A 23876-nucleotide genomic window follows, 5' to 3' on the forward strand; every position below is an offset into this window, starting at 1 on the left:
TTGACATCTCACCGCGCTCAAGCCCAAGCCTAAACACAGCACATTTCTTTGTTCTTTGTTCTTTACATTGAACACACAAAGACTGCGACAACGACTGCACACTCCTAAAATTGTAGACGGAATATCTTATCTTTTGTATTCTCCGTTTCTGCTTTCGTTCCTTCACACAAATAGTCAGTCTTTTTTTTATCTATCAATCTCCATACGAACCGGATAAGAGAGTCAGCCCTCTCAATGCCTGTGTCAGATCCTTGCCCCTTCTGTGGCTTTGTGCCCGAACAAGGAGGAAATGAAATTGTTTCAGTGTGTCCTCGCCGATCCTCCAACAGCTGATTTCCTTGGGAGTTGAGACTAAGACAGATCCCCCTTGACTAGCAGCATATCGAGAGACATCACCCAGACGGTGAACATCAGCTTTCCACCCACACCGAGGCCCCTTTCACGTGCCCTGAAGACGGTTGCGGTGAGATCCTCCAACCTGATGAGCTAGCTTACCACCTGGAGCTCCATGAGCTTGAAGCGCAGGGTGCCACGCCCGAGCCCGAGCCCGAGCCTGCGCGTGAGCCTGTCGCGGAACAGGCTCCGGCTGTACCTCGAAAACCTGCTACGCCGACTAGGGGAAGCTCTCGCAAGAACAAGAAGGCTAGCACTATCCAGGCATGGAAAGATTTGTTCATAGGAAACAACAGTAGGTCGAGCCACAGCCGTGATAGTAGCAGCAGCAGTAGTCGCACTCGCCACAAAACCAAGAGGGAAGACGCTGGCATAAGTAAGAGTCCCGACAGAGGCTCTTCATCTCAGTCTAAGAATGGAGAACGACGTCGAAGGCCTGGTCAGCTGGGAGTACGTGAATTCGTTATAGATGGTTTGGCGTCAGTGAACTAACTTTGATGCAGAAATCTGAGCTCGGCAGATTTGCGCACGAGAAAAAAATGCCGCTATGGCTCATAGATCTCCTGCACGATGAGGGCCACATTGTTAATAATGGTGAGTATACCTCAGTGCGGCTTGAGAACAACATCTGACAAGAACGATAGATGTTTTGCCTGTTCTAAGTCAACTCCTCGAACAGAGCCCTTCAACCCAATATGCCTACCTCTGCCAATCTGCTGTGCAGCATGTTTCCAAACTAAGGCAAGAGGGTGAGATTCTACCGTCCATGACTGTGCATAATTTCAGAGTCAGGGTATCTAACAAGCCCAGGTGGTTTCTGTGGTTATCGAAACATCCAGATGCTCACATCCCACATCATCTCTGCTAAATCCGAAGGTTCAAACCACTTTGGCAGCAGCTTTCCTAGCATATTCCAGATCCAAGACTTAATCGAGAACGCTTGGGACAACGGTATCAATGCTCAGGGCAGAGCAGAAACAGGAGGTATCAAGGGAACACGGAAATATATTGGCACACCAGAGGTATGTATCCCACATCCCTACATCTATAGATGTGATTGACTTACAAATAACAGGCGCAGGCTGTATTCCTCAACCTAAAGATACCGTGAGTCGGAACTACACTCCATCTGGCATTACAATATAGCTAATCATGAGCAGTTGCTCAGTTCAAGCATTCAAGGATCCAGAACGCGGCAAGTCCAAGCAGTACCTCTTTGAGGCTATTGAGCGATACTTTCAAGGAGGCATCACCAGCGTAGAGGACCGCATTCATTGCACCAACCTGCCACCGATCTATCTTCAGCATCCAGGTAAGATGTTCAGGGCCGTCCGCAAAGAAGTGAGGTGCTAAGTAGTTGGAACAGGACATTCTTTGACCATTGTCGGGTTTGAGAAGCAGATGGACGGCCACACAAACCTCTTGGTATTCGACCCCAGCTTTCACGATTCTACTAAGATCAAAAACCTCGTCGGGAAGACAGTTCGACTAAAATCCTCTTCCGTCGACGGACTTGTGAAGCCATATCGTCGCGGTTCGCACTACTTCCGTAAATACAATGAATACGAAGTGCTCTAGTAAGTTGCCTCGTCCTTGTATTTATCTCATAATTCATACTTATGGGCGTACAGTCTCACAAGATATGCTTCTGTGGCATAGTTCATTGTAAGATCGGCTTACTGCTGGTCCTTGAACCAAGCCTGAAGCTTGGTCAACGCGCGACCTCGATGAGAGATCTTGTTTTTCTCCGCCTTTTCCATTTCGGCAAATCTGTAAAGGTCAGCGGAGAACAAAATCTTTTGCTGTGTTCTACTCACGTTTGACCCTCGTATTCAAAGACGGCATCCCATCCGAAAGCAGGTGGTCCTCGGGGAGGCACAATCTTGCCCTGCGAAAATTGTCAGCGTAGCCGTGGTAGAAGAACTTGGAGATATCATACGGGACATCGACCCTGGAAAAGGATGACCTTCTCGCCGGGTCCAGCGCAGTAACCGAATGTGCAGACGGCTTCAGCGGACTTATCAGTGTAAGCAGCCAGTAGGTTGTTCAAGCCCTGGTGACCGATCGAAGTCATGAACCACTTGCTTATTTGGGTATTAACATTTTGATTTTTTACATAGCGAGTTCATCTTACATGTAGACTCCGGGAAGACCACTGAGGGCATTGTAGCATAGGGCAGTATCCTCAACCAGTACTGGGCCTTTTACCTGTACACTAGTTGTTAGCCATGGTTTTTTTTCCAGTGACTGTAAAATAAACATTTCCATACCAACTCAGCTGCTCTACGGCACTTTGACTCTGTGACCTCCTCAAGCGTGCCCTGCATCTCCTCGAGATCAATGGGCTGGCTGAGGACCTCGATTTCAGGCTCAAGGATGGCCTTGACCTCGGTCAACTTGTTAGCGTTGCCGGTGATGAAGTTGACTTTGTGTGCCGCCATTTTTGAGTGCTTTAGCAGAGTCGAATAGCCTAGAATCGGAGGTGAATGATATAACAAATTTTTGCTGATCCAAACAAGAGAAAAGGCACGATAGTCAAGAGAGATAGCGATAGAAGCTGAGAGTCACCAAGCTGAACAAAGGGCCACACCCCACTGTGCGATAAAATATGCACTTGTCCGGTATGAACCTTCTTAAACGATTCATGTCAATTCATAACGTAGCCTGCCCTAGGCTTTTATCAAAAATCTATTTTCACCAACCCATATCCATCCATACCGTAACCGTAGTCCAGGCCTCAACGTAGTTATAAACTCCTGAAGCGAATTTGTTTCTCCTCAAACTTGCTTTTAGAAGAACCCTCTTATTCGCTGTTGTCCTTCTTCCATTGGTCGAGCCAAGCAACTATGCGATCAATGTTTGTGTCCATTTCATCTGAATTGTTGCTTGTCAACTCTATGACAATCTCTTGATCGAATGCCTCATGCGCTTCCTGGAGAAGAACCTCCATGATTTCAGAGTCAAGGTTCTCTTGAAGCTTGGAATCAGGATAGTTTCTGTAAGCAAAAAATGTGATTAGCCAAAGCCTGAAAGAGCTTTCATGATGATCACCACGTACCTTGCTGTGAGACGGTCATAGAGCGTCGAAGAATCAACTCGTAGAACCACAACTAGATCTATCCAGCTCTGAGGGAAAAGATCACATGCGTGCCAATCAATGATGCATCCACCAGCCTTGACATCGTCCTCAATAGCATCAAGCAGCTGTGATGATGTTAGTCTGTGTTTTAACAGTGACTCACAAATCCTGAGTCTGATCAAAATAGTAGAATAACAAACAACTTGCCTTGTCTTCATCCACGATCCAGCTGTGGAACTCATCGCTCCATCCTTCATGGCACTCCTTATCCTTCACAACCTGGTTGACTGAGAGGTGACGCAGGCCAGTTTGTTCAGCGAGACTCTCGCAATGAGTCGTCTTTCCAACACCAGGCGTGCCTGTGATGATGATATTAGGCGATTTTCGAGATGTCATTTTGGTAAACTTTTGTTTATGTCGTTTATTGATGCAGAGATTGACGGGACAGCATTTAGATGTATTTCCAAATTGTAGGTACGGACCCGTGCATGCGACTAAAGGGGCCAAAAGTCTCGATAGTTGCATCATAGCCAACTTTTTTCAACATCGTCAAACAATCACAAGAATAGAGACAAAAAGTAAGTGAACAAATAACCACGATATCGCTTCGTACTATCGTCTCTCCAATACGGCCGTATCTCGTCTCACAAAGATAGAGCCGAGCCCAAACGCCCTCATCGACTTGCGGAGAAGGGGGAGCCAAGGTCCCGCTCTATATACATGACGCCTTCCAGATACAATGTGAATGACCTCAGATCTGTTTTCAGTTACACTACACGCCGCCATTAGAAAATTCGACATCAAACACCCTGAAAATGCGGCTTCTATCCCTTATGTGCGTTCGAAATGACTAAACCTGCTTCATTATCTCTTTACTGCTCTACTTCCACCTCATCAACACCCTCGAGCTCATGCTGATGGCCGTTCTCGTACTCTTCGCCATCTGTGTAGTCCAGCTTCTCCTGCTGTGCGATGGCTTGTGCTGAGACAATCTCGGCCAGCCTCTTTAGGCGAGGAGTTTGGAGCCCTGTGAAGGTGTTAGTTTCAGATTACATGTAAAGTGACTCGTCCGAGAAGCAACTTACAAGAAGGTGTATAAGTCTCGAGCGCAGTAATGACTCGAGGCTCGGCGATCTCGTAAGGGCCGCTGTCGTCCATATCGACGGCTTGGAGGAGAAGAACGTCGCTCTTCTCAGTTACACGTGAGGCAACTGCCTTCATGATCTCGCCGTTGATGGGCTGCTCGTAATCGGCAACCAGGTATTGGTTGAGCAGCTTCTGGATCTGGTTTGGTGAAAGCCTGTAGTCGTCAGTATGAAGTATAGAACAAACATCTCATAGTACTTACATCCAGCAAATGTCCTGAATGATTTCTATGTCATTCAGGGTGGCCTTCTTGAGTTGAAGAAGCTTGGTTGCTTGCTGTATAATGGTTAGCACAAATCTTAAAACACTTGGCGGGGTGACTTACCATCAGATGCTCCAGCTGGAGCGTGCCCTCGGGCATGTCGTGGCTCTTGCACCATTCCTCAATACGAGTGATGTTGTAGTTAATCTGAAGACCACGCTTCCAGGAGAGGAAGTTTCTTCGCATCAGCAAGTCGTTGAATGCTGTCACACCAACCAACTTGAGGAGTTCAGTAATGGTCTGCGTAATGATGGAGTCCTCCAGGTAGTAGGCCTTCATCGCACGGAAGACGCTGTTGAGCAGGCTGAGGAGGTTGTCCATGCTGTAAGCGGGGGTTGAGTTCGACTGAAGAAGCTTGCCCAAGAATCGGCTGCTTTCGTTGGTAACGAAACCAGGGAGAGACTGGGACTCAATGATGGCAGGGATAATCATCTTCTGCAACTTCTTCTTCAACACCTTCATCCAAGTGTGGTAGATGTTAAATTCCAAGCTCTCAAGATCGTGCTTGACGATCTCCAAAAGTCGGTCGTACTCATAGTTGTCCGACTTCTGAGCCTCGTACCAATCCTCAGCAAGGAACACGAAGGACAGCATCTCGTGCACGTTTGACAGCCAGAAGGCGCCGGGGTTGATAGCCTCGTCACCATCATGCTGCATAACCTCCTGCTGGATGGACTGCATCACGTTGGCCAAGAAACGCTCAGACTCCTTCACGAAGCCGTTGTTCCACATTTCTGATGTGACCAAGTTGATGAGGTATGAAGGGAACAATACTTCCTTGTCTGAAGGAGGTGGTGTAGTGCTAGGGGAGGGGATCTTGAGGTTTCGGATGAGTCCCATTGTCACCTCCTCGTTAAGGCCATCCTCGTCTGCGAGAAGCGTCTCGAGTTCCATTTCGATATTATCGACGCCAGGTAGGAAGGTCGAACCAGAAAGGTTCTGACGATGGGCTGTGCCAGTAACAGCCATGGAAACTGGTCGGGGGTTGTAGGTGCCGCTGAAACGATCAAGCTCTCGTGGTTCTGCGCCTGCGCTGCGACGCTTAGGCTTCTTTGAGGCGACAAGATTGATGAGGCCAGAAGGCACTGTGGCTCCAGGTGTTGTCCCGTTGGCAAGTTCTCCGTTGATAGGCGCATTCCTTCGAGCCAGCTCGAGGGCGTCTCTGAGAGACTCCAACTCCTGTCTCAGACTCATGTTGTCCTTCTCGTGTTGAGTACTTGATCTCTTCGCTGTCTCCAATTCTGTGTTGGTTAACCTGAGAGACTCTCGGAGCTCTCTCTCCTCCTCTTGCATTCTCTTGATGTTGGCGGTCGACTCGTCGAAGGCGACTTGAAGTTTCTTCATCTCGTCCTCCATCGCTTGTAGTCGTGCGACAGCGATACCAGCCTGGTTAGCCTCCGTTTGGAGCTCCTTTGTTCGTGCCTCAAGGTCGTTGTGTCTCTTCTTCCATGACTTGATCTGTCCTTCGTAGTTCTCAACCTGAGACGCAAGACCCTTGTTCCTTTCCTTCATAGAACCGAGGGACTGCGTCAGCTCAACAACCTTGTTTTCAAGCTTGTAAGAGATCTGCTTCAAGTCACGAGCCTCTTCACGAATTGTCTTATATTCCTTTCGAGCCTTTCTTCCGCGCCACAGGCTCTGAATAAGGACGACCTTCTTACGGTACTGCCTCCACTCCTTCAACTGCCTCCTTGATCGCCAAGAACGCTGGATCTTGAGAGCAGCATTACCAAGACGCTCCTCCAAGATGGTCTTTCGTCGTAGGTATCCCTTCGCAATTGACTCGAACAAGACCATATCCCTTCGGAACTCAAGGTAGAACTTGCGCTGCTTGTATCCCCTCCATACACGTTGGATGGAAATAGCAGCCTTAACGGTGCGGAGCTCGTTAGCCTGCTTCCTGGCCTTCCATGACCTGATTGCAGACTGTGTAAGGATAATGGCTTCACGAGCCTCGAGGTAACGTTGTCGGTAGTACTTGGCTCTAAGGTTCTTCTGAATCATGATAGCACATTCATTGAGCCTGGTTGTGCGTAGATTCTCCAAGAAGGCAAGCATACCAGCCCGGAAGAAAATCTTGGTGAGACCAAGCTGGTACTTGTCCAGGCCCTTACCGGTACTTGTTCCGAGAGCCTTCTTAAGGATAGCATCTGCCATCTCACGGATCTCTGAAGTCCATCCGTCAGACCTCACCAACATGTAGTAACGAAGAGCAAACTCTTCATATGTCCAACGAGTAGGATAACCAGCACAACTAATACGGACAGTCTCGAGAACACCACAAGCACGCAGCTGGCTGAGAACCATGGGTCCCTCGAACTTCCAAGCCTCCTTAGCCTCGTTAGGCTTGATACATCGGATATAGTGAACATCGGTGTTGTTGATTGTGCTCATAAGCTCAATGAGCGATGATCGGAAAATACCTCCCAGTGTGGGTTTTCTGTTGACAGCCACGCCGATCTTCCTACCAGCAGCGGGCTTAACAGCGTTGGAGCTGGAAGAGGCGGCATCCTTCTCTCGTACAGCGGTTGCAGCGTCCAAAACAGTCTTGAGGAACTCGTTGCTTGAGGCGCGCAAGACAGCCATGTGCTCATCAGGAACAGTATCTCGGTTCTTCTCGATGAAGCCCTCGGACTCGTAGGTAACATCGATGGCATAATGGCAAACAGTGAAGGCTGATTTTCCGAACCTAGGCTTCTTATAAAACTTGGACTTGTCGGGGGTGAAGTTGTGATGGAGCTTGGTGACAAACTGCTCATCAGATCCCATGGGAAGTCGAGACTCCTCGTCAAGCAGAGACAGGATACCTAACTTACCCTCGATCAAGTCGATACAGGGCTGGTTATCGGAGAAGTCAATGAACGTCCAGTCAATCTGTTCCCGAAGGTATTCTTCCTGCTCTAGCTTGAAGACGTGCTGGTTAAACTCTTGCTGCAGCTTCTCGTTGGCGTAGTTAATACAGAACTGCTCAAAAGAGTTCTTGGCGAAGTGTTCGAAACCATAAATATCCAAAACACCAATGAAGGATGTGACTCGACTCAACACATCGTCAGAAGCCAGACTCGTATTGATAATATCAACAAGCCAGTCGAACATACTCGAGTAAATGAACTTGGCGACGGAATCTCGGACAACAATAGCCTGTGCTTGACTCAGATTCGAGGTGATCTTTTCGCCACGAGTAATGAGTTGCTTCTTGATAATCCATCTTGAGAACTCTTCAGCCTTAACACCAAGAATATCACAAGCCTTCTCCAAAGAAGGCTCGTTGGGAGCCAATACACTGTCGTTGCGCGAGGCAGTGATCTTGACGTTTCCAAGGTGCAGAAGACCTGCCAACAATTTGAAGATGTCTGCCTGCTGCTCGTTCGTCACACCAATGGTTGACAGCGACTTTTGGGTTGCCTCAAATTCAGCCTTATCGTCGACACCATCAATTGTCGGGCAGTTTCCTTGGTTCAAGTATTCAAACTCCTCAATGGGTAGAAGACCAAGCTCCTCTCGCTGCTGGTCGGATGCACCAGCAATGAGCTGGTAGAAGATATGGTAGTTACGCTCCTTGAGGGGCTGGAAAACCAATCGAGAACGCTCCAAAAGGTATGTTCTAATCTTTGCGCCGATAATATTCGTCTCGTCGTCGAACATGATCTCAATGTACTTTCCAAATCGTGAGGAATTGTCGTTTCGAGTCGTCTTAGCGTTACCGAACGCTTCCATGATAGGGTTGGTCGCAAGGATCTGCTCTTCTGTCTCGCTCATAGACTCGGAACCTCGCTTGGATCGCCCGCCAGGGTTGTCGGGAGACTCTCTAGTGGCAAAGTATCGCATGATGTACTTGGCGCTGACAGTTTTACCAGCACCAGACTCTCCGGAAACGACAACGGTCTGGTTTTTATTGTCGCGAATCATGTCACTAGAGCAAGTTAGTAGAGGAAGCTAGACGACGGAAGCGCACTCTTACATAAAGGCCTCCTCAGCAATAGCAAACAAATGGGGCGCTTGTGTCGCTCGCTGTCTTCCAGCATAAACCTGAACCATGCCGGGTACATAGAGAGAATCGACTCGCGCAAACGGGTTCGTAGCAATAAGGACGATACCACTGTAAGTGTAAATTTCCTTCTGCAAGTATCGTAGCTTGATAGCCTGCAGGACTGGACGGTGTCAGCATCAGTTATGCTGGTTTCTGGTGGATCAAGGTTCAGCGAGGGACATACCAGCAGGTTCATTAAGATGGGACAGATTTGTAAGATCGTCGCTGGCTTCGAGCATTGTCGGGTTCATCAAGGGTGGCAGAGAAGGGTCGCTTCCGCTTTGGACTGCCTCTGCAGACACCTCAATATCTTTGGTCTAACAGGGAGATACAGTCAGTATACATGTTGCAAAGAGATACCTGGTACAACCAAAGGAAGCCAATGTAAACTCACATCTCCATTTTCGAGCTGGAAGGTCAGCTTGACCTTGGAGCCATCAACTGTCTTGTTGACGAGCTCTGAAGCCACCCAACCTTCAGCAGCGTCTGGCTGCCATGCCCTTGTGCCAACCTCGTAGGCTGATGCCATGATGGCGGTATTACCGAGCGCAAGGCCGGCGTGTATTAAGGTAAAAGATAAAGGCGACTATGTCGAAGCGGTATCGGGGTAATTGGTACCAAGGGGCTGAATGGCGGTGGGATGCATATATTCGCCAACAGTGGTGCAGAGAAACACGGCCTGCCGGAGAGGGATATAGTCGTTGGAAACGTCGCTTCTGATAAACGTAAAGGGGCGTTAATCAATGCAAACAACCGGCACGCTCGTTGAAGTGTGCGGTCGAATGGCTGTTGGATGCTTTGCGCAAGTCGCTGGATGGATATGAGCTTTTGGGTACGGTACACCGGTGCCCCGTAATCCAAGCAGCTGGAAGTATTTATTGGATGGGAAAGGACCCTGTAGTAAGGTAGCCCAAAGGCAAAACAAGGCAAGGCAAGGCAAGGCAAGGCAAGGCAAGGCAAGGCAAGGGCGAAAGAAAGATAGTTTTCTTTCCACACAAGACAAAAACACTCGCCGACAAAGAGGTCGAGCAAGATTGAAAAAGTTAAAGGCAAAACGAGAGACCTTGAAGAAAGTCAAAAGTTATGGATGCGGTGATGCCAGCACGCGTTTCTCTCTCTCCTGGATTTGATTCAAAGGGCCGGACGGATACTGGAGACTGCAGCCGCACGGGGCACGTTGGAGAACAGGGGGGGCGGGGCACTGACTGTTAGACCGATCGAGTACCTAGGGGTTCATTCACGCCTACTTTTTGCCAGTGCTTCACCGCATGAGGTACATCCAACCCTACGACAGTCATCCAGCCTCAGTTCCTGGATGCTCCTGGCTGTCGTCGTAACGATTAGGGGCTTTCTAGGCTCTCTACCTGGATGATCCCGCGAACCAATGAGGGGCCGACCCGTCCGCAACTTTGGCCTTGTCCTGTCCTTGCTCGATCTGGGGTGAGGACAAGCGAGACCGACAAATCCTCTCGATTTTGAGTCGACACTGTGTTATGCTAACCGGTTCGACATTCTCAAGGCTCGAGGGTATTTTACAATTACCTTTATCAATTTGGGGGGGACAAAGAAGCTTCTTTTCGGGGCTCACTAGAGCTGACGTACCATGAGAAAAGGCACTTTGCCGCAGCCCCCTTTATTAATTGGCATTGGCGATCAAACACTCCGAGATCATAGTCACACTGTCTGATACAGCTTCACATCCGATATAGTTACAGTGTAGAGGAGCTCAAGCATGAATTCAGGTGAGTAAAACGGGTCTTTGCAGGATTAATAAGGAACAGCGCTATCAACATAGTTTAGATGGAACAACCATTGGTTAAACAGCATAAAGAACACTGCAGCATGCGTTACACGGCCCAAGAATCGCATTGTTGGTATTGACCAGTCATTATATGTGAGCCGATCTAGTGTGCCAACTGGACACATTACGAGGATACAAGAAACAGATGAGCACAAGTTTAATCTAAAAACAGGTCTCTGATGAATGAGTATCCGTATGTTTTGCCTTGTATGCTACGCTGTACTCTGTATCTACAGTCAATTTCTCTAAACCCCGAAACCAGTCTGCCAGTGTTCTTTCAGTCAAGTACTACTATAGGTAGCAAGGCGGCAAGGTAGCAGGGCCCAAAGCTTGAAACACGCCACTAACACTGATTTGCAAGATTCCTCCTACAGAAAGGAGATGCCAATTCTAAAATACTGGGGAACGGTTGAACCCTAGCACGCCAAGTAGACGATTAATCGATCCCCACCACAACCCCAATACATATTACCAGCCTCGGGTCCAGTCCATCAAAGGAGAGTCACCAGTCTCCAGGGTTCAAGAACTGGTTAACCGAGTACCAGCCTCCCAGATAGTATCCGTACCTGGCTCGGCGAATTGTTCTCGGCAGGTACCACAACCTTCAGTCCGAGCACAAAGGCTGGCTACCAACCATACATCGACTGAGCAGCATTCCACGGCCAACTGTCTATGCAGGATGCGGCTCATATCCCCAACATTTAGTAGACAAGCCATGATTTGACGTCAAGGCAGTATCCAGCTTACGCCAGCCACCAACAGTAACCCTATCAATGCTTATCTTCCTCCCCGTGAGCGGGCCGAGAAACCGCAATTTGTTCTTCTCTACATATGTACTTCGAGAAGCCAACAGACTGATATAGGTCATCCTGGACCCTCCACCAATTCGAACCGGATTGGTCCCATTCCGGTATTCTAACTCAAGTTGTGTTGAAGCTCAATTGTTTCTGTCCGTTGAATTCATCCATGCCATAATACTCCATACAGTGTTACCGACTAACTCAACCAGTAATTATTCAAAACACCAGCCACAAAATCCAGCCCCCTTTTGATCCTCGCTCAGGCATGGTCTTATGTACCTGACAATTCCATCTCTCTGCAGAACCTCCTTCAGGCACGATCATTGAGGTCGTGCCATGGTTACGAACTGCATATATTTTCATCCAGTAGTGTAATGCATCAATGCGTAAAGTATCTGGGGATCCGGGCCCGATAAAAAAAACGAACGGGCCGCCCCCTTTATTTCATGTTCCTCCGTAGTCATGTCCTGTGCGTTGTTGGTCGCATCGCGTTTTTCTTCACCAGCTCAAGGGTAAGGATTGAGCCTCATGGTCACCAAATGGCCCATGCATCGTCACTTAGTACAAGATACGGGTCATGACGCGAGCTGTATAAACCGTCAGTATTTCAATTCTGGAGGTGTGTATCTTGGTTCGACTTACCGCTGAGACCCTCAAGGCTGTCGTAGATATCCTTAATTTGCTCATACTTGATGCTGCTAATATCAGCCATAAGGTAGGCGTTGTCGCCTCTGCTGTCGGAAATCTGCTTGTCGACGTTGTGGTCTCCGAGAATCTCGTTGACCTTTCGGAGCACACCGGGGACGTTTCGGTGAATGAAGATGACCTGGTGTCAAAGTTAGCATGCATGATCGACTTGCTTTCGAAATAGACTTACACGAGCGGTGTCGGGCTCGTCCGAAGTCAGCGAACGCAGCTGGACCTCAGGAATGTTGACACTACCCAAAGTGATACCCTGGTTGATGTAGCGGACCAAAGCCTCGCTGACTATGTGGATGTTAGTGTTGGGTTACATATGATACCTCGTATATTGACTTACCCTCAATACCGATGGCACGCTGGGCCTCCTCGGTGCTGCCACCGATGTGGGGAGTGAGAATAAGGTTCTTCAAGCTTCGCAGGTCCTCGCCCCAGACGTTGAGGTCGTTGGTGAAGTAGTCACCGTTGGCGGCGGGCTCGGAGGGGAAGACATCAAGAGCGGCACCAGCGACCTTGCCAGAGCGGCTAGCCTTGATGAGAGCGGGAATATCGACAACGCTACCACGGCTGGCGTTGATAAGGTAGGAGCCAGTCTTCATCTGCTCAAACTCAGTGGTAGAGATCATGTTGCGAGTCTCGGGAAGATCGGGAACGTGGAGGGTGACGAAGTCGGCCTCGCCCAGGAGCTTCTCAAGAGTAGGGACCTGGTTGGCGGTACCAAGAGCCATCAGAGTAACAACGTCGTAGTAGATGACGTTCATACCCATAGCCTCAGCGAGGACAGACAGCTGAGAACCAATGTGACCGTAGCCGACAATGCCCAGAGTCTTGCCTCGAATCTCCCAGCACTTGGAGCTGACCTTGTTCCAGGTACCACGGTGCATCTCGTTGGATCGGTCGCCGAGTTGACGGGCAAGGGTGATGATCTCGGCAATGACAAGCTCAGCGACACTGCGCGAGTTGGCGAAGGGGGAGTTGAAGACGGCGATACCATTCTTGGCGGCAAACTCGAGGTTGACCTGGTTAGTACCAATACAGAAGCAACCGATGACGAGGAGGTTTGTGGCCTCACGGAGGACCTTCTCGGTGAGCTTTGTCTTGGAACGGATACCAATGACTTGTACGTCGCTGTCGAGATTAATTTGTTAGCATATGTGGCGGGGTATGTATAGCTCATGAACGAGGGGCATTCGTGAGGTCAATGATGGAGGGGCACCGTTTCGCAGGAAAAAAAGTCGAACGATGGCGGGGTATTTCGCAAACATACCGAATCTTCTCAATGAGCTGGTCCTCGGGAAGAGAGGTCTTGAGAGCCTCCACCTGGTATCCCTGAGCCTTCAGGATCTCTTGTCCAGTGACGTTGACATTCTCAAGAAGTAGAATCTTGATGTCCTTGGTGTTGAAGGGCTTCAGGTTCTTCGGCGCGCCACGGTTAGGGAGGGCAGCGCCAAGGCTGGGGGGAGACTGGAAAGAGGCGAGCGGTGAGGTGGCCGCATTTTGATCCCAGCTGTGAGAGACTTCGCGATGAGAGCCAGCAGAGAGGCCACCAGCGATGTTTTGAGGAGCAGGCGTCATGATGGAAATGTGGTGATGGTCGGTCGGTGTGGTGTTGGAGGAAGGTGGAGGGGTCGTAAACAGCAGCTTTAGAGGTGAATGGACAAGATGGTAGAGAATGAGATGCCAGCTATTCAAAGATAGGCAATTATATTATATTCAATGGCGGCGGGTGTGAAGAAATGCAGGAAATGGGCTTGGATTTTAGAGGGGGGCGTCAATTGGTTTTATGATGCGATCAAAATCTACAAAGAACCTACCAAAGTTACTTAAGCTATGATGAGATGACTCCATGGTCCACAGCGCATCCATCGAAAGCTGACACTCCGCGACGAGCCGAATCCAGCATAAGAGCCTACATAATCAGGCTCAATAAAGGCCTCTACCGACTTCCGGGACCTGACTCATCCATCATCTATACAATTGCCGCCGAATCAGAGGGCATCTACAGGTTAATATGGAATCAGGGTACCCTTGCGGCTCCGTCATGTTGTGAAGCTACCTTTCCATCTTTCTAGCCAAAGAGCAAAACTTTTTACGTACGGTAGTCCGCTCTCGGCCATCAATGGCATGGATCTCAATCATTCGAGGATTAGGAGTAACAAACCAGCGAATTAATCACAGCAAGCCCGCATATAACCAGTAGCCAAACTCGGCGTCTTGGACGACTTTGCCGCTAACAAAACTATTACAGCCCTGAAAAGGGACCACTTAAAAAAAAAAAAGTTGCGACAATGGTTGTTTACTCATTTGGCCATTGACCGAGACCGGCAATGCCACCATGCCGTCACACAATGGCGTCAATTTCTGCGTCTACCGGCGGCCGGTCGCTGGGTTTTGTGTTATACCGCTTCAAGCAGTCCCGCTGGCGGCGATGCTGGAATCAATATGCGGCATGGTCGGAGCATATGCAGCCCAGCAGCGGGATGCAGCGGAGCTGAGCGGCGGTTGGATGGGCACTACTTGAACGTGCATCTTGTTTCTGAGACTATTGGCTTTGTATACATAGGCTATGTTCCCTCAGCACGAATTCAGACAAGTTTATTTCACAATTTGATTGTCTGGTCTAGTGTGAATGGCAGGATATTATGTATCCTCAGCTTGGGAACAATACCATTCTTTGGTGGTTTTATGAATGTGTCGAGATGATCTTACCCTATACACATTATATTGAATTCAAATCATGCCGAATGGTCAATCGGTATTTCAATTAAGCTATATCTGATGACCTATTACATGTGTCACTGACGTACTGAAACATCCCCGGATTTTGTGTGTACATACTGACGACGTGGCGGTGACTTGACACATGTCTTGCACGTTATTCTGGCTGTAATTTTTTCATTTCACCGCATTTCGCGGCTTGTTACCAACGACATCCTTCCACGCAAGCCACCAGTTCGAAATATACACAAAGCCACGCGATTTAAAGATACTTCACGCATCAAAAGTAGTAGTGGTAGTAGTGTCATGGCAACGGTAGTAATTGCATTACGACAAAATCTCATTCTCTATATATTATGCACCTTGAATCCCCTTACACCCTTGTAAGAAATTATCCGTCAGTCACTACCTTACATCCATGCCAGGAATCAAATCAACGTAGTTATAACAGAACAGCAAAGACAAAGAACCCCAAAAACGAAGTTAGAGAAAAAGGCTGCAAAAAAAGGAGGGCAACATAATATCGCGGGCCGACTTCTGCCCTCTGGCTGTGTCTATCAATAAAGGTTTCCAGTCCCAGAGCTTGCTGCAAAACCAAAGATCTGGTCTGTGCAAACGATGCCTATCAAATGACGATGCTACCTTTGTGTTCTGAAAAACGGCACCGGCTGATTCGCCGACCTGCTTCGACCGCTTCCCGTTTTTGTAGCCTTTTTCTTCCCGTCGTTCACCGCCTCTCCTTTTTTCCGAGGAAGGCTGGTGGCTCAGATAAAATCCTCAAACCCGATAAAAGCCAATCATGTCATGAGAGTGTAAATGTGCGTTGCGTCGCGCTCTATCGCCTCGCTCAGCTCTGTTTGCACTCGGCAGCTTCCTGCTTAGGCTTGCCGGACTCATCCTAGGTAATAATGTTAGTTTTGTTCTCAAATAAAAAAGGAGAGGCATGCATACATCGTCGTCGGACTCCTCCTCGTCGTCGTTCTCCTCGCTCAAATCATCCTCGTCCTCATCATCATCATCGTCGAAGTCGGCACCGTCGAGGTCATCGTCAGAGAGCTCCTCGAAAGCCAGAGCCTCACCGGTGAACCAGTCGATGGCACGGGGAATGAGCTTCTCCTTGATGTCCTCACCGAGCTGGTAGTCGAGCTCAAGACGCTCCTCGATGTCGGACTCGGCATCCTCGTCATCGTCATCGGTGGGAGCCTTGGGTGGTGAGAAGAAGTTGAAGAAAGACTCAGTAGGAACTGTCTTCTTGACAATTCGAGTTTGCTTTGTGTCTGGATCCTAAGTTAGTCATTCGACTACAAAAAACAGAGAGAAGACATCTTGGAAAGTCATCACATACTCTTGTTGCGCTGCTTCTTGCTCTCGACACGGACAGTCAAGTCCTTGCCAGGTGACCAATCAATCTTGTCACCCTCGGCGTGGTCGTAGATGAAGTCACCACCGTAGCCGCTCTCGTTCTGGTAGTAGTATGTCTTGGTGACGGTGGTGTTGCTGAAGAAGTCGTTGGGTGCGAACTCGAAGATGAGGCGGAAACCGGGCTTGTCAAGGTACTCCATGCGGATGTCAGTGAGGTGCTTGAGAGCGGCCTCATCACGGTCAGTGATCATCTCGGCGAGAGAGATCTGGTTCTTCATGGCAGAAAGCCAGAACTCGGGGATACCGGAAACATTGTCGGGAACATCGGACTTTGTCTCAGACTTGGGGGCATCCTCAGTCTCGGGCTCATCGTCCTCCTCGCCGGCCTTGATCTCGTCCTCAGTGGGCTCGGACTTTCCGTTGACGATGGCGGAACGCTTCTCGTAGAGAGGGGAGAACTTGGCGAAGTACTTCTTCTCAAGCTGGAGAACCTCCTCCTGGAACTCGGCCTCGAGCTTGGAGTGGTCCTTCTGGATACCCTTGAGACCAGCGACACGTCGGCGGACAGGGGCGGGAAGGGACTCGATGTAGCCCGAAGATTGGCCCACGAGGGAGCCGAGGCGACCCTGAATCATCTGGATAAGTTTGGGGTTTTGGGCGAAAACAGAGGCCGCGGCAGCACGGTCAAGATCCTCTACAGCGGGGTTAGATTACGGTTCCAAGACTTATGGATTGGTTCATGATCGGTCTTTTTTTTATTAAAAAAAAAAAAGAACCATATCAAAATACATACCCTCCTTGATGCTAGCGACACCAGGCTGCTGGGCGTGAGAAGAGATAGGAGCCGCGGTTGCGGGAGTGTTCTGAGGCGTACTGATAGAAGGTGGGGTAGTTAGCATCGTGGATCGTGAAGCGGCGGGCAATGCAAAGAAAGGTCAAAGATATCGAAAGGTGAAGAAATGACTTACGGAGCCACGGCGTCCTGAGCACGCTTTCCACGGATAGGCTCGGCCATAGTGTCTGATATGAAAAGAATGCGAAGAAGCGCTTGGAATAAACGTCTTTGGGGGGGAAAGAGGTGAGGTTGAGAGGAGAGGGATGAAAGGAAGTTGAGAAAGCAGCAGTGGCCGTTGACGTTTGCTAAATTCTGGTGGGGGGCGATAAGTTGAAAAAAATTCGGGCACTGGGCCTGGGCTTGTAACCACCTTAGCAGCGAGCACCAGCAAGCAACAACAAGACTTCTCGTTCGCTCTGACTTTTGAACTTGTTGGGCCGCCCACCAAGCACCAAGCTCAACTGGTCGATCGCCTAAAAAAAACCTAGACTGTGTGAGAGGATCCTCTGATGCCTTAGTAGCTTGGAGTGTGGAGGCGCTGTGGGAGAGCGGAGAAGTGAGACAACAGAAAGGGAGTGGAGGAACCAGCCACAGAAGCACAGTGCATCTCCGAGTGAGTTCACACACTACCACACAAATGCACCATAGAGGTCTATTGACTTTGTGTTTCTACATAGTAGGTCGTTGCATCTAAAGATTGGACCGATTAGACAAAAAGAGGCAAAATCAACAAGTTAGTTTATGCCTTGAAAAGTCTATCTACCTGCACTCTATTTTTGACACCCCAAGAATCTCAAGACCAAACTTTCCGATACCCCCTAGTATGTGCATTTGTGGCACTGCCATCCATGCGTGATTCTCTCCGAGTCGCCCATTTGCAGTACACAGAAGCACTCGCCACACTCTAGATGGATTCCAGAACACAACACTTCTGGATCCCCTTGTCATGCATATTCCTCGTCGGGCCATACCATGGTCATGCCCAGATGCCCCATGTACAGTAGTCCAGCAAACCAAGATACTGACTGTATACACTGTAGCCCCTAGAGCCTTTCAACTGTTAGCTCTTTTAATTCAGTTTGATGCTCTGGAATGGTGGCGTCTCTTGGTAATCAGGAACAAAAAACCCGTCTTTGACTGCCCGCTGCACGACTCTGTTTTGTTGACTGGAGATACCCGGCCTCGCCCGAGGAGAAACTCGGAACTGATACTGTCTGTAGCTAGGTGCCTAAAAGACTGGCTCATAATCTCGGGGAACTGCGTTACATTGAAAGAGCATGAATCAAGCGAGGTTGAACCCATAAATATGTACTATGCAACTACTGATGATTTGCGTGTTGTTGTTGTTGCCTCAAGTAGGTAGTAGTGGTACTCTGTATCTACCCAGCCAACCGTGGGCAAAAGCGCAAAAGGTCATTGATCCAACAGCCGAGACCTGACACAGCATGCAGGACGACCTCTTTGGCTCGGATGGAAGGGTTGAAGATAAAGCATATCCAACAACTCAACTCAACTCATTCACTCAATGTGATGAAATGCGGCTCGTACGCACTGTGATGGGACCCTGCACGATTGGCTGCAGCTTCATGGTTGACCGATACCAACAAAGTCAAGGGATGCGTCACGAATCGCGCCCTTGTATCGTCCGAGTGGGCAGGTAATGCAGCCTCTTATTCGCCCAGCAGCTTTGTCTGTTGACAACAAAAAGATAAATAAATAAAATTGTGGTTGGCAACCCCATAGTCCACTCCAGTCCCCCATCTAACTAAAAGTTAGTAGTAGACGGGACTTGTTGACTGACCGACCAGGACATCGGACATCTAGGAGCTTCTGATCATGAAGTAGCTTTGCACCCCATAAGACATGCCAAGCTTGTTCTTAACCATGTCCAAGTCTTGGATAATAGTATTATCATAAATTACAGCATAGACTACCAACACCATGACACGCATTGTCTCTTATTGAGTCAAGTGATTCTTATCACAGCCTCGCTTTGGTACCTGATTAGATAGGCAGGTACAGGCCAATGATTGCTGCCGGGACTAGCTCGGTATACCGGTATGGGCTCCGTATTGCAGCCTTGGCCAGGGCACGAGTGCTTAGCCAACGACGTAATCGGGGCGCGACTTACAACTTGCACGCAAAATTCTATCCAAAATTTGAGAATTTGCGTATACCATGCCCAACTTCTTTTCCTAGATTAATTGATGGATGAAGACGGTCGTCGAAGCCCGGATACGGGCCCGGGTCATGGCCATCATGACCGCCGTGATCATCGTGGATCCAATTCCAATCCCAATGGCAATGGCAATGCGCGCCGTTCGCTCTATCGCATGAGCTCTAACCAGAGCAGATCGAGCATTTTCGAAGATGTGGAGATGGCGCAAGAAGAGGTAATGATGAAACATGCGCTTGAATAGATGCGCATTACATCCAACAGTCAATGCTAATTATAATTCTCAATCAGCTTTTCTCGGGACCTGTCGCCGAAAGTCTTCCCACCAGTGTATCAGCCTTCTCTCACCGAAGACCTCGCGCCGATTCGACCGCCAGCTTTACCTACTTTGATGATGAAAACCAAGGATTTCCCGACGATGACGATGCGGAGAGCGTTGCAGTACAAAGCATTGCTGGCGATTACATCCGAAGAAGTGTCTCGGATATTGGAGACTTGGAGTTTGGCGTGGACGATACCGAAGAATACGACGAATCTCCGGAACGCGACTACCGCATCTCCGAAGACGATTATGTTCTGCGACGACACTCTTCAGTATACTCTCGCCATTCAGTGAATGCACATCTTTTACGACGGGATAGTACGGCTACTCATGGAAGTTTCCGCCGCCACGGACGTACCAGCCAAAAGGTTTACCTGGTCAACGAGGATCTCACAATCGTCATTGCAGGTTTTAAAACCAGCAAAATAGGATCCGCGATATATGCCTCGATGTGCATCCTTACTTGCGGCCTCGCATACCTTCTATTCCGATGGTTGCCTCGGTGGTATGTTGGCCTTTTGGGACAGGCGACACCTCTAGGGGAGTGTGAATGGGTTGTCATAGAAAACCAGTGGGGAGAGCTCATCACCATGCCTGTTCGCTCTGAGCTCTATGGTAGACCGCTATCGACAATCTTTGGCTTGCCCGAAAAGCTCTACTCCGATGCACTAGATGAGGACGTTGACCCGATTGTTGACGACATCCGGACTCTGGACTATCGTTATATTCGACTATGCTTCCATCCGCTCAAGGACAAGTTCATGCTCTTCAGTGGCTGGAAGGATCCCAACTGGACCGATGTGGGACTCACGCGTGTTGGACTGGATACCGACGAGAAGGGTGTTCGTGAAGTTGTCTTTGGCAGTAATCTCATCGATATCGAGCAAAAGTCAACCGGCCAGCTCTTGGTGGACGAGGTTCTCCATCCTTTCTACGTTTTTCAGATTGCAAGTCTGTTCCTTTGGTCAATGGACAGTTACTACTATTATGCAGTGGCCATTTTCCTCATGTCAGTTGGCAGTATTGCTGCCACGCTTATCGAAACCCGGGCTACTATGAAGCGATTGCGCGAGATCTCACGATTCGAATGCGATGTACGAGTCCTCCGAAACGGCTTCTGGCGATTCATCAGCTCAAGTGATCTGGTTCCTGGAGACGTTTACGAACTCAGCGACCCCAGCTTGACTCAGCTACCCAGCGATAGTCTTTTACTCACTGGTGACTGCATCGTCAACGAAAGCATGCTTACAGGCGAGTCTGTTCCTGTTTCGAAGCTGCCAGCAACGGATGAAACCCTGCGCAATATGGACTTGGCTGCGTCGTCTGTAACCCCTGAGACTGCGCGGCATTTCCTCTTCTGTGGTACTAAAATCATCCGCGCCAGAAGGCCCCAGGAGGACCAAGGGGACGATGCCGTTGCGCTCGCCCTCGTTGTCCGGACTGGTTTCAATACCACAAAAGGTTCTCTGGTACGATCCATGCTGTTCCCTAAGCCATCCGGGTTCAAGTTCTACCGCGATTCGTTCCGTTACATCAGTGTCATGGCCATCGTTGCTGCTATTGGTTTCCTCGCTTCGCTTGTGAACTTCGTCAGACTCGGCCTTGCATGGCATCTCATCATTGTTCGAGCCCTCGATCTGATTACCATCGTTGTGCCTCCTGCTTTGCCTGCAACACTGACCATCGGAACCAATTTTGCTCTGAATCGTCTGAAGAAGAAGCAGATCTTCTGTATCAGTCCCCAGCGAGTCAATGTTGGTGGCAAGATTGACATCATGTGTTTCGACAAGACAGGAACATTGACAGAAGAAGGATTAGACGTTCTTGGTGTCCGCGTTGTTGACCGCGATTCTAACAAGTTCAGCGAGATTGTGACTGAGCCCCAGATGCTTCTGGCTGAAGCCACGCGACAGAACGCACAGGATACCTACCGAGCCGCACTGCACACTATGGCCACCTGCCACTCTCTCCGATCTGTGGACGATGAGCTGGTCGGTGACCCGCTGGACCTTAAGATGTTTGAATTCACCCGCTGGTCATACGAGGAGGGTAAACAAAACACTTCCGAAGAAGACGAAGAACAGGGCAGTCTGGCGCCGTCTATTGCGCGACCCCCTAATGTGAGAAATGCTCGTGATACCTGTTTTGAGAACAAGACTGACACGCCGATAGGGTACCATTGAGCTCGGTGTACAGAAAACCTTTGAGTTTGTTTCCAACCTTCGACGCGCTAGTGTGATTGTTCGTCCTTTTGGCCAAAAGAGTGGTGACATCTTTGTAAAGGGAGCCCCGGAGGCGATGAAGGAAATCTGCCGTCCCGAAAGCTGTAAGTGTCTGCAAAAAACTGCCATGGCATCTGACTAATTGAAATTTTACAGTCCCTGAGGATTACGATGAACTACTCTCGTGGTATACGCATAAAGGTTATCGTGTCATTGGTGTTGCTAGTCGTCATCTCAAGAAGCTTAGCTGGGTCAAGGCTCAGAAGATGACTCGAGCTGAAGTCGAAAGTGACCTCGACTTTGTTGGTTTTATCGTTTTCGAGAACAAGCTCAAGCCCACAACTGCAGCCGTTTTGGAAGAACTTTTGGCTTCCAACATCGGCGCCGTCATGGTGACGGGTGACAACATCTTGACAGCCATCAGTGTTGCACGAGAGTGTGGTCTTATGGATCGAAAGGCACATTGCTTCGTCCCGCGATTTACTGAAGGTATGTATATACTCACTTGCTTATGTAGAAGTGTGCTGACTGGGAGAAAAAGGCGATTTCCGCGACGCGGAAGCTAGGATCGAATGGGAGAGTATCGACAACAGTCTGTATCATCTCAACGAAAAGACCTTGCTAGTAAGCTCTTTTTGCCACACTATAAGCTTAACCAAACCAGACTAACACCCATTAGCCTTTACCACCACCCCCAGAGGCAGATGCTTCGCTGCCATTTGATATTGCCAACCTTCGTAACTACACCCTAGCTGTCAGTGGTGACGTTTTCCGATGGATGGTCGACTATGGTTCGCCGCAAGCACTTCAACGGGTTGGTATTTGCACTCTGATTGTTCATTCCAGTCGCTAACCGATATTCAGATGCTCATTAATGGCAAGGTATTTGCCAGAATGTCTCCTGATGAGAAACATGAGTTGGTTGAGAAGCTGCAGAGTATCGACTACACATGTGGCTTCTGTGGCGATGGAGCAAACGATTGCGGTGCTCTTAAGGCCGCAGATGTCGGAATTTCTCTGTCCGAGGCAGAGGCCTCCGTCGCAGCTCCGTTCACTTCTAGGGTATTCGACATTCGCTGTGTATTGGAAGTCATCAAGTAAGTTGGAACAAGCTTCGAACCTGGATTAAACTAACCATTTATCAGGGAGGGTCGTGCCGCTTTGACAACAAGTTTCAGTTGCTTCAAGTACATGAGTCTGTACTCGGCGATTCAGTTCACATCAGTCACGTTTCTTTATGCCCGAGCGTCTAACTTGGGAGACTTCCAGTTCCTCTTTATCGACCTTGCTCTTATTCTCCCTATTGCCATCTTCATGGGTTGGGCAGGGCCGGCACCTAGACTCTGCCGCAAGCGTCCCACCGCGGATTTGGTGTCACGCAAGGTCCTCACGCCTCTCTTGGGATTTATGCTTATCTGTATTGCTTTCCAGGCTGTGGCGTATGTCACTGTCAAGGAACAGTCTTGGTACATTCCTCCAGTAGTGCACAAGGACGAGCCTAGCATTGAGAACTCCCAAAACACTGCTCTTTTCCTGTTCTCCTGCTTTGAATACATCTTGTCAGGTATCATCATGAATGCCGGACGCCCGTTCCGACAGAGAACCACACAGAACTGTAAGTTATCACCATCGTCTGAGTTAATTAGCAAGGCTGACATTGTTATAGGGCCTTTTGCGACGACTATCTTCATTGCGCTCTTGATAACTGTTTACATGATTTTGACGCCTGCTAAGTGGGTTACGGATCTGATGCAGTTGACAGAGATGAGCTGGGACTATGAGCTGTTCCTGATTGCGCTGGGCGCTGCCTATTTTGCTGTTGCTTGGGCATTTGAGCACTTCCTTGCACTGAAGCTGGCTCGCCTTATTGGGTCAATCCAGCAGTCAGTGACAGGAAAGGGCAAGAAGCGGAAGGAGTACAAGGTGATTGCCGAGGCATCTCGGATCTAAAATGTCGAAAGCAACGTATGTGGCATAGCTGTAAATGAAGGATTGTTTGCGAATACATCAATGGGGATTGCTAGAATAGAA

At 49.1% G+C, this 23876-nt stretch overlaps 7 protein-coding genes across 7 annotated transcripts; 2 read left to right on the plus strand and 5 right to left on the minus strand.

Annotated features, from left to right (window-relative positions):
- Positions 1-234: 234 nt before the first annotated feature.
- FSST1_001580 (peptidase family C78-domain-containing protein) lies at positions 235-2052 on the plus strand (the record flags this gene model as incomplete). Its single annotated transcript, XM_083227487.1, has 9 exons — positions 235-303; positions 376-843; positions 897-987; positions 1038-1142; positions 1204-1415; positions 1469-1500; positions 1554-1705; positions 1760-1970; positions 2025-2052. 9 exons carry the CDS (start codon positions 235-237, stop codon positions 2050-2052), a joined length of 1368 nt encoding a protein of 455 aa, XP_083091762.1.
- Positions 2053-2069: 17 nt separating this feature from the next.
- Positions 2070-2834, minus strand: FSST1_001581 (inosine triphosphate pyrophosphatase-like protein; the record flags this gene model as incomplete). Its single annotated transcript, XM_083227488.1, has 5 exons — positions 2070-2163; positions 2211-2281; positions 2333-2477; positions 2528-2601; positions 2664-2834. 5 exons carry the CDS (start codon positions 2832-2834, stop codon positions 2070-2072), a joined length of 555 nt encoding a protein of 184 aa, XP_083091763.1.
- Positions 2835-3196: 362 nt separating this feature from the next.
- Positions 3197-3868, minus strand: FSST1_001582 (nucleoside-triphosphatase; the record flags this gene model as incomplete). Its single annotated transcript, XM_083227489.1, has 3 exons — positions 3197-3389; positions 3452-3597; positions 3680-3868. 3 exons carry the CDS (start codon positions 3866-3868, stop codon positions 3197-3199), a joined length of 528 nt encoding a protein of 175 aa, XP_083091764.1.
- Positions 3869-4344: 476 nt separating this feature from the next.
- FSST1_001583 (myosin 2) lies at positions 4345-9439 on the minus strand (the record flags this gene model as incomplete). Its single annotated transcript, XM_083227490.1, has 7 exons — positions 4345-4499; positions 4558-4772; positions 4821-4894; positions 4944-8793; positions 8842-9031; positions 9095-9227; positions 9305-9439. The coding sequence occupies 7 exons, from the start codon at positions 9437-9439 to the stop codon at positions 4345-4347; spliced, it is 4752 nt and encodes a 1583-aa protein (XP_083091765.1).
- A 2630-nt stretch (positions 9440-12069) lies between these two features.
- On the minus strand, positions 12070-13785 carry FSST1_001584 (uncharacterized protein; the record flags this gene model as incomplete). The annotated part of the gene is made up of 5 exons (XM_083227492.1): positions 12070-12098; positions 12154-12337; positions 12389-12498; positions 12551-13338; positions 13478-13785. 5 exons carry the CDS (start codon positions 13783-13785, stop codon positions 12070-12072), a joined length of 1419 nt encoding a protein of 472 aa, XP_083091766.1.
- A 1990-nt stretch (positions 13786-15775) lies between these two features.
- Positions 15776-17305, minus strand: FSST1_001585 (histone chaperone NAP1; the record flags this gene model as incomplete). The annotated part of the gene is made up of 5 exons (XM_083227493.1): positions 15776-15826; positions 15880-16205; positions 16274-16984; positions 17084-17163; positions 17259-17305. The coding sequence occupies 5 exons, from the start codon at positions 17303-17305 to the stop codon at positions 15776-15778; spliced, it is 1215 nt and encodes a 404-aa protein (XP_083091767.1).
- A 2027-nt stretch (positions 17306-19332) lies between these two features.
- Positions 19333-23795, plus strand: FSST1_001586 (putative acid anhydride hydrolase; the record flags this gene model as incomplete). The annotated part of the gene is made up of 9 exons (XM_083227494.1): positions 19333-19518; positions 19593-21743; positions 21796-21949; positions 22002-22334; positions 22387-22469; positions 22525-22659; positions 22710-22942; positions 22991-23460; positions 23512-23795. The coding sequence occupies 9 exons, from the start codon at positions 19333-19335 to the stop codon at positions 23793-23795; spliced, it is 4029 nt and encodes a 1342-aa protein (XP_083091768.1).
- Positions 23796-23876: the final 81 nt, after the last annotated feature.

Source organism: Fusarium sambucinum, chromosome IV (genome assembly GCF_050947815.1).
Source record: "Fusarium sambucinum isolate potato_lamoka chromosome IV, whole genome shotgun sequence".
Lineage (NCBI taxonomy): Eukaryota > Fungi > Ascomycota > Sordariomycetes > Hypocreales > Nectriaceae > Fusarium > Fusarium sambucinum.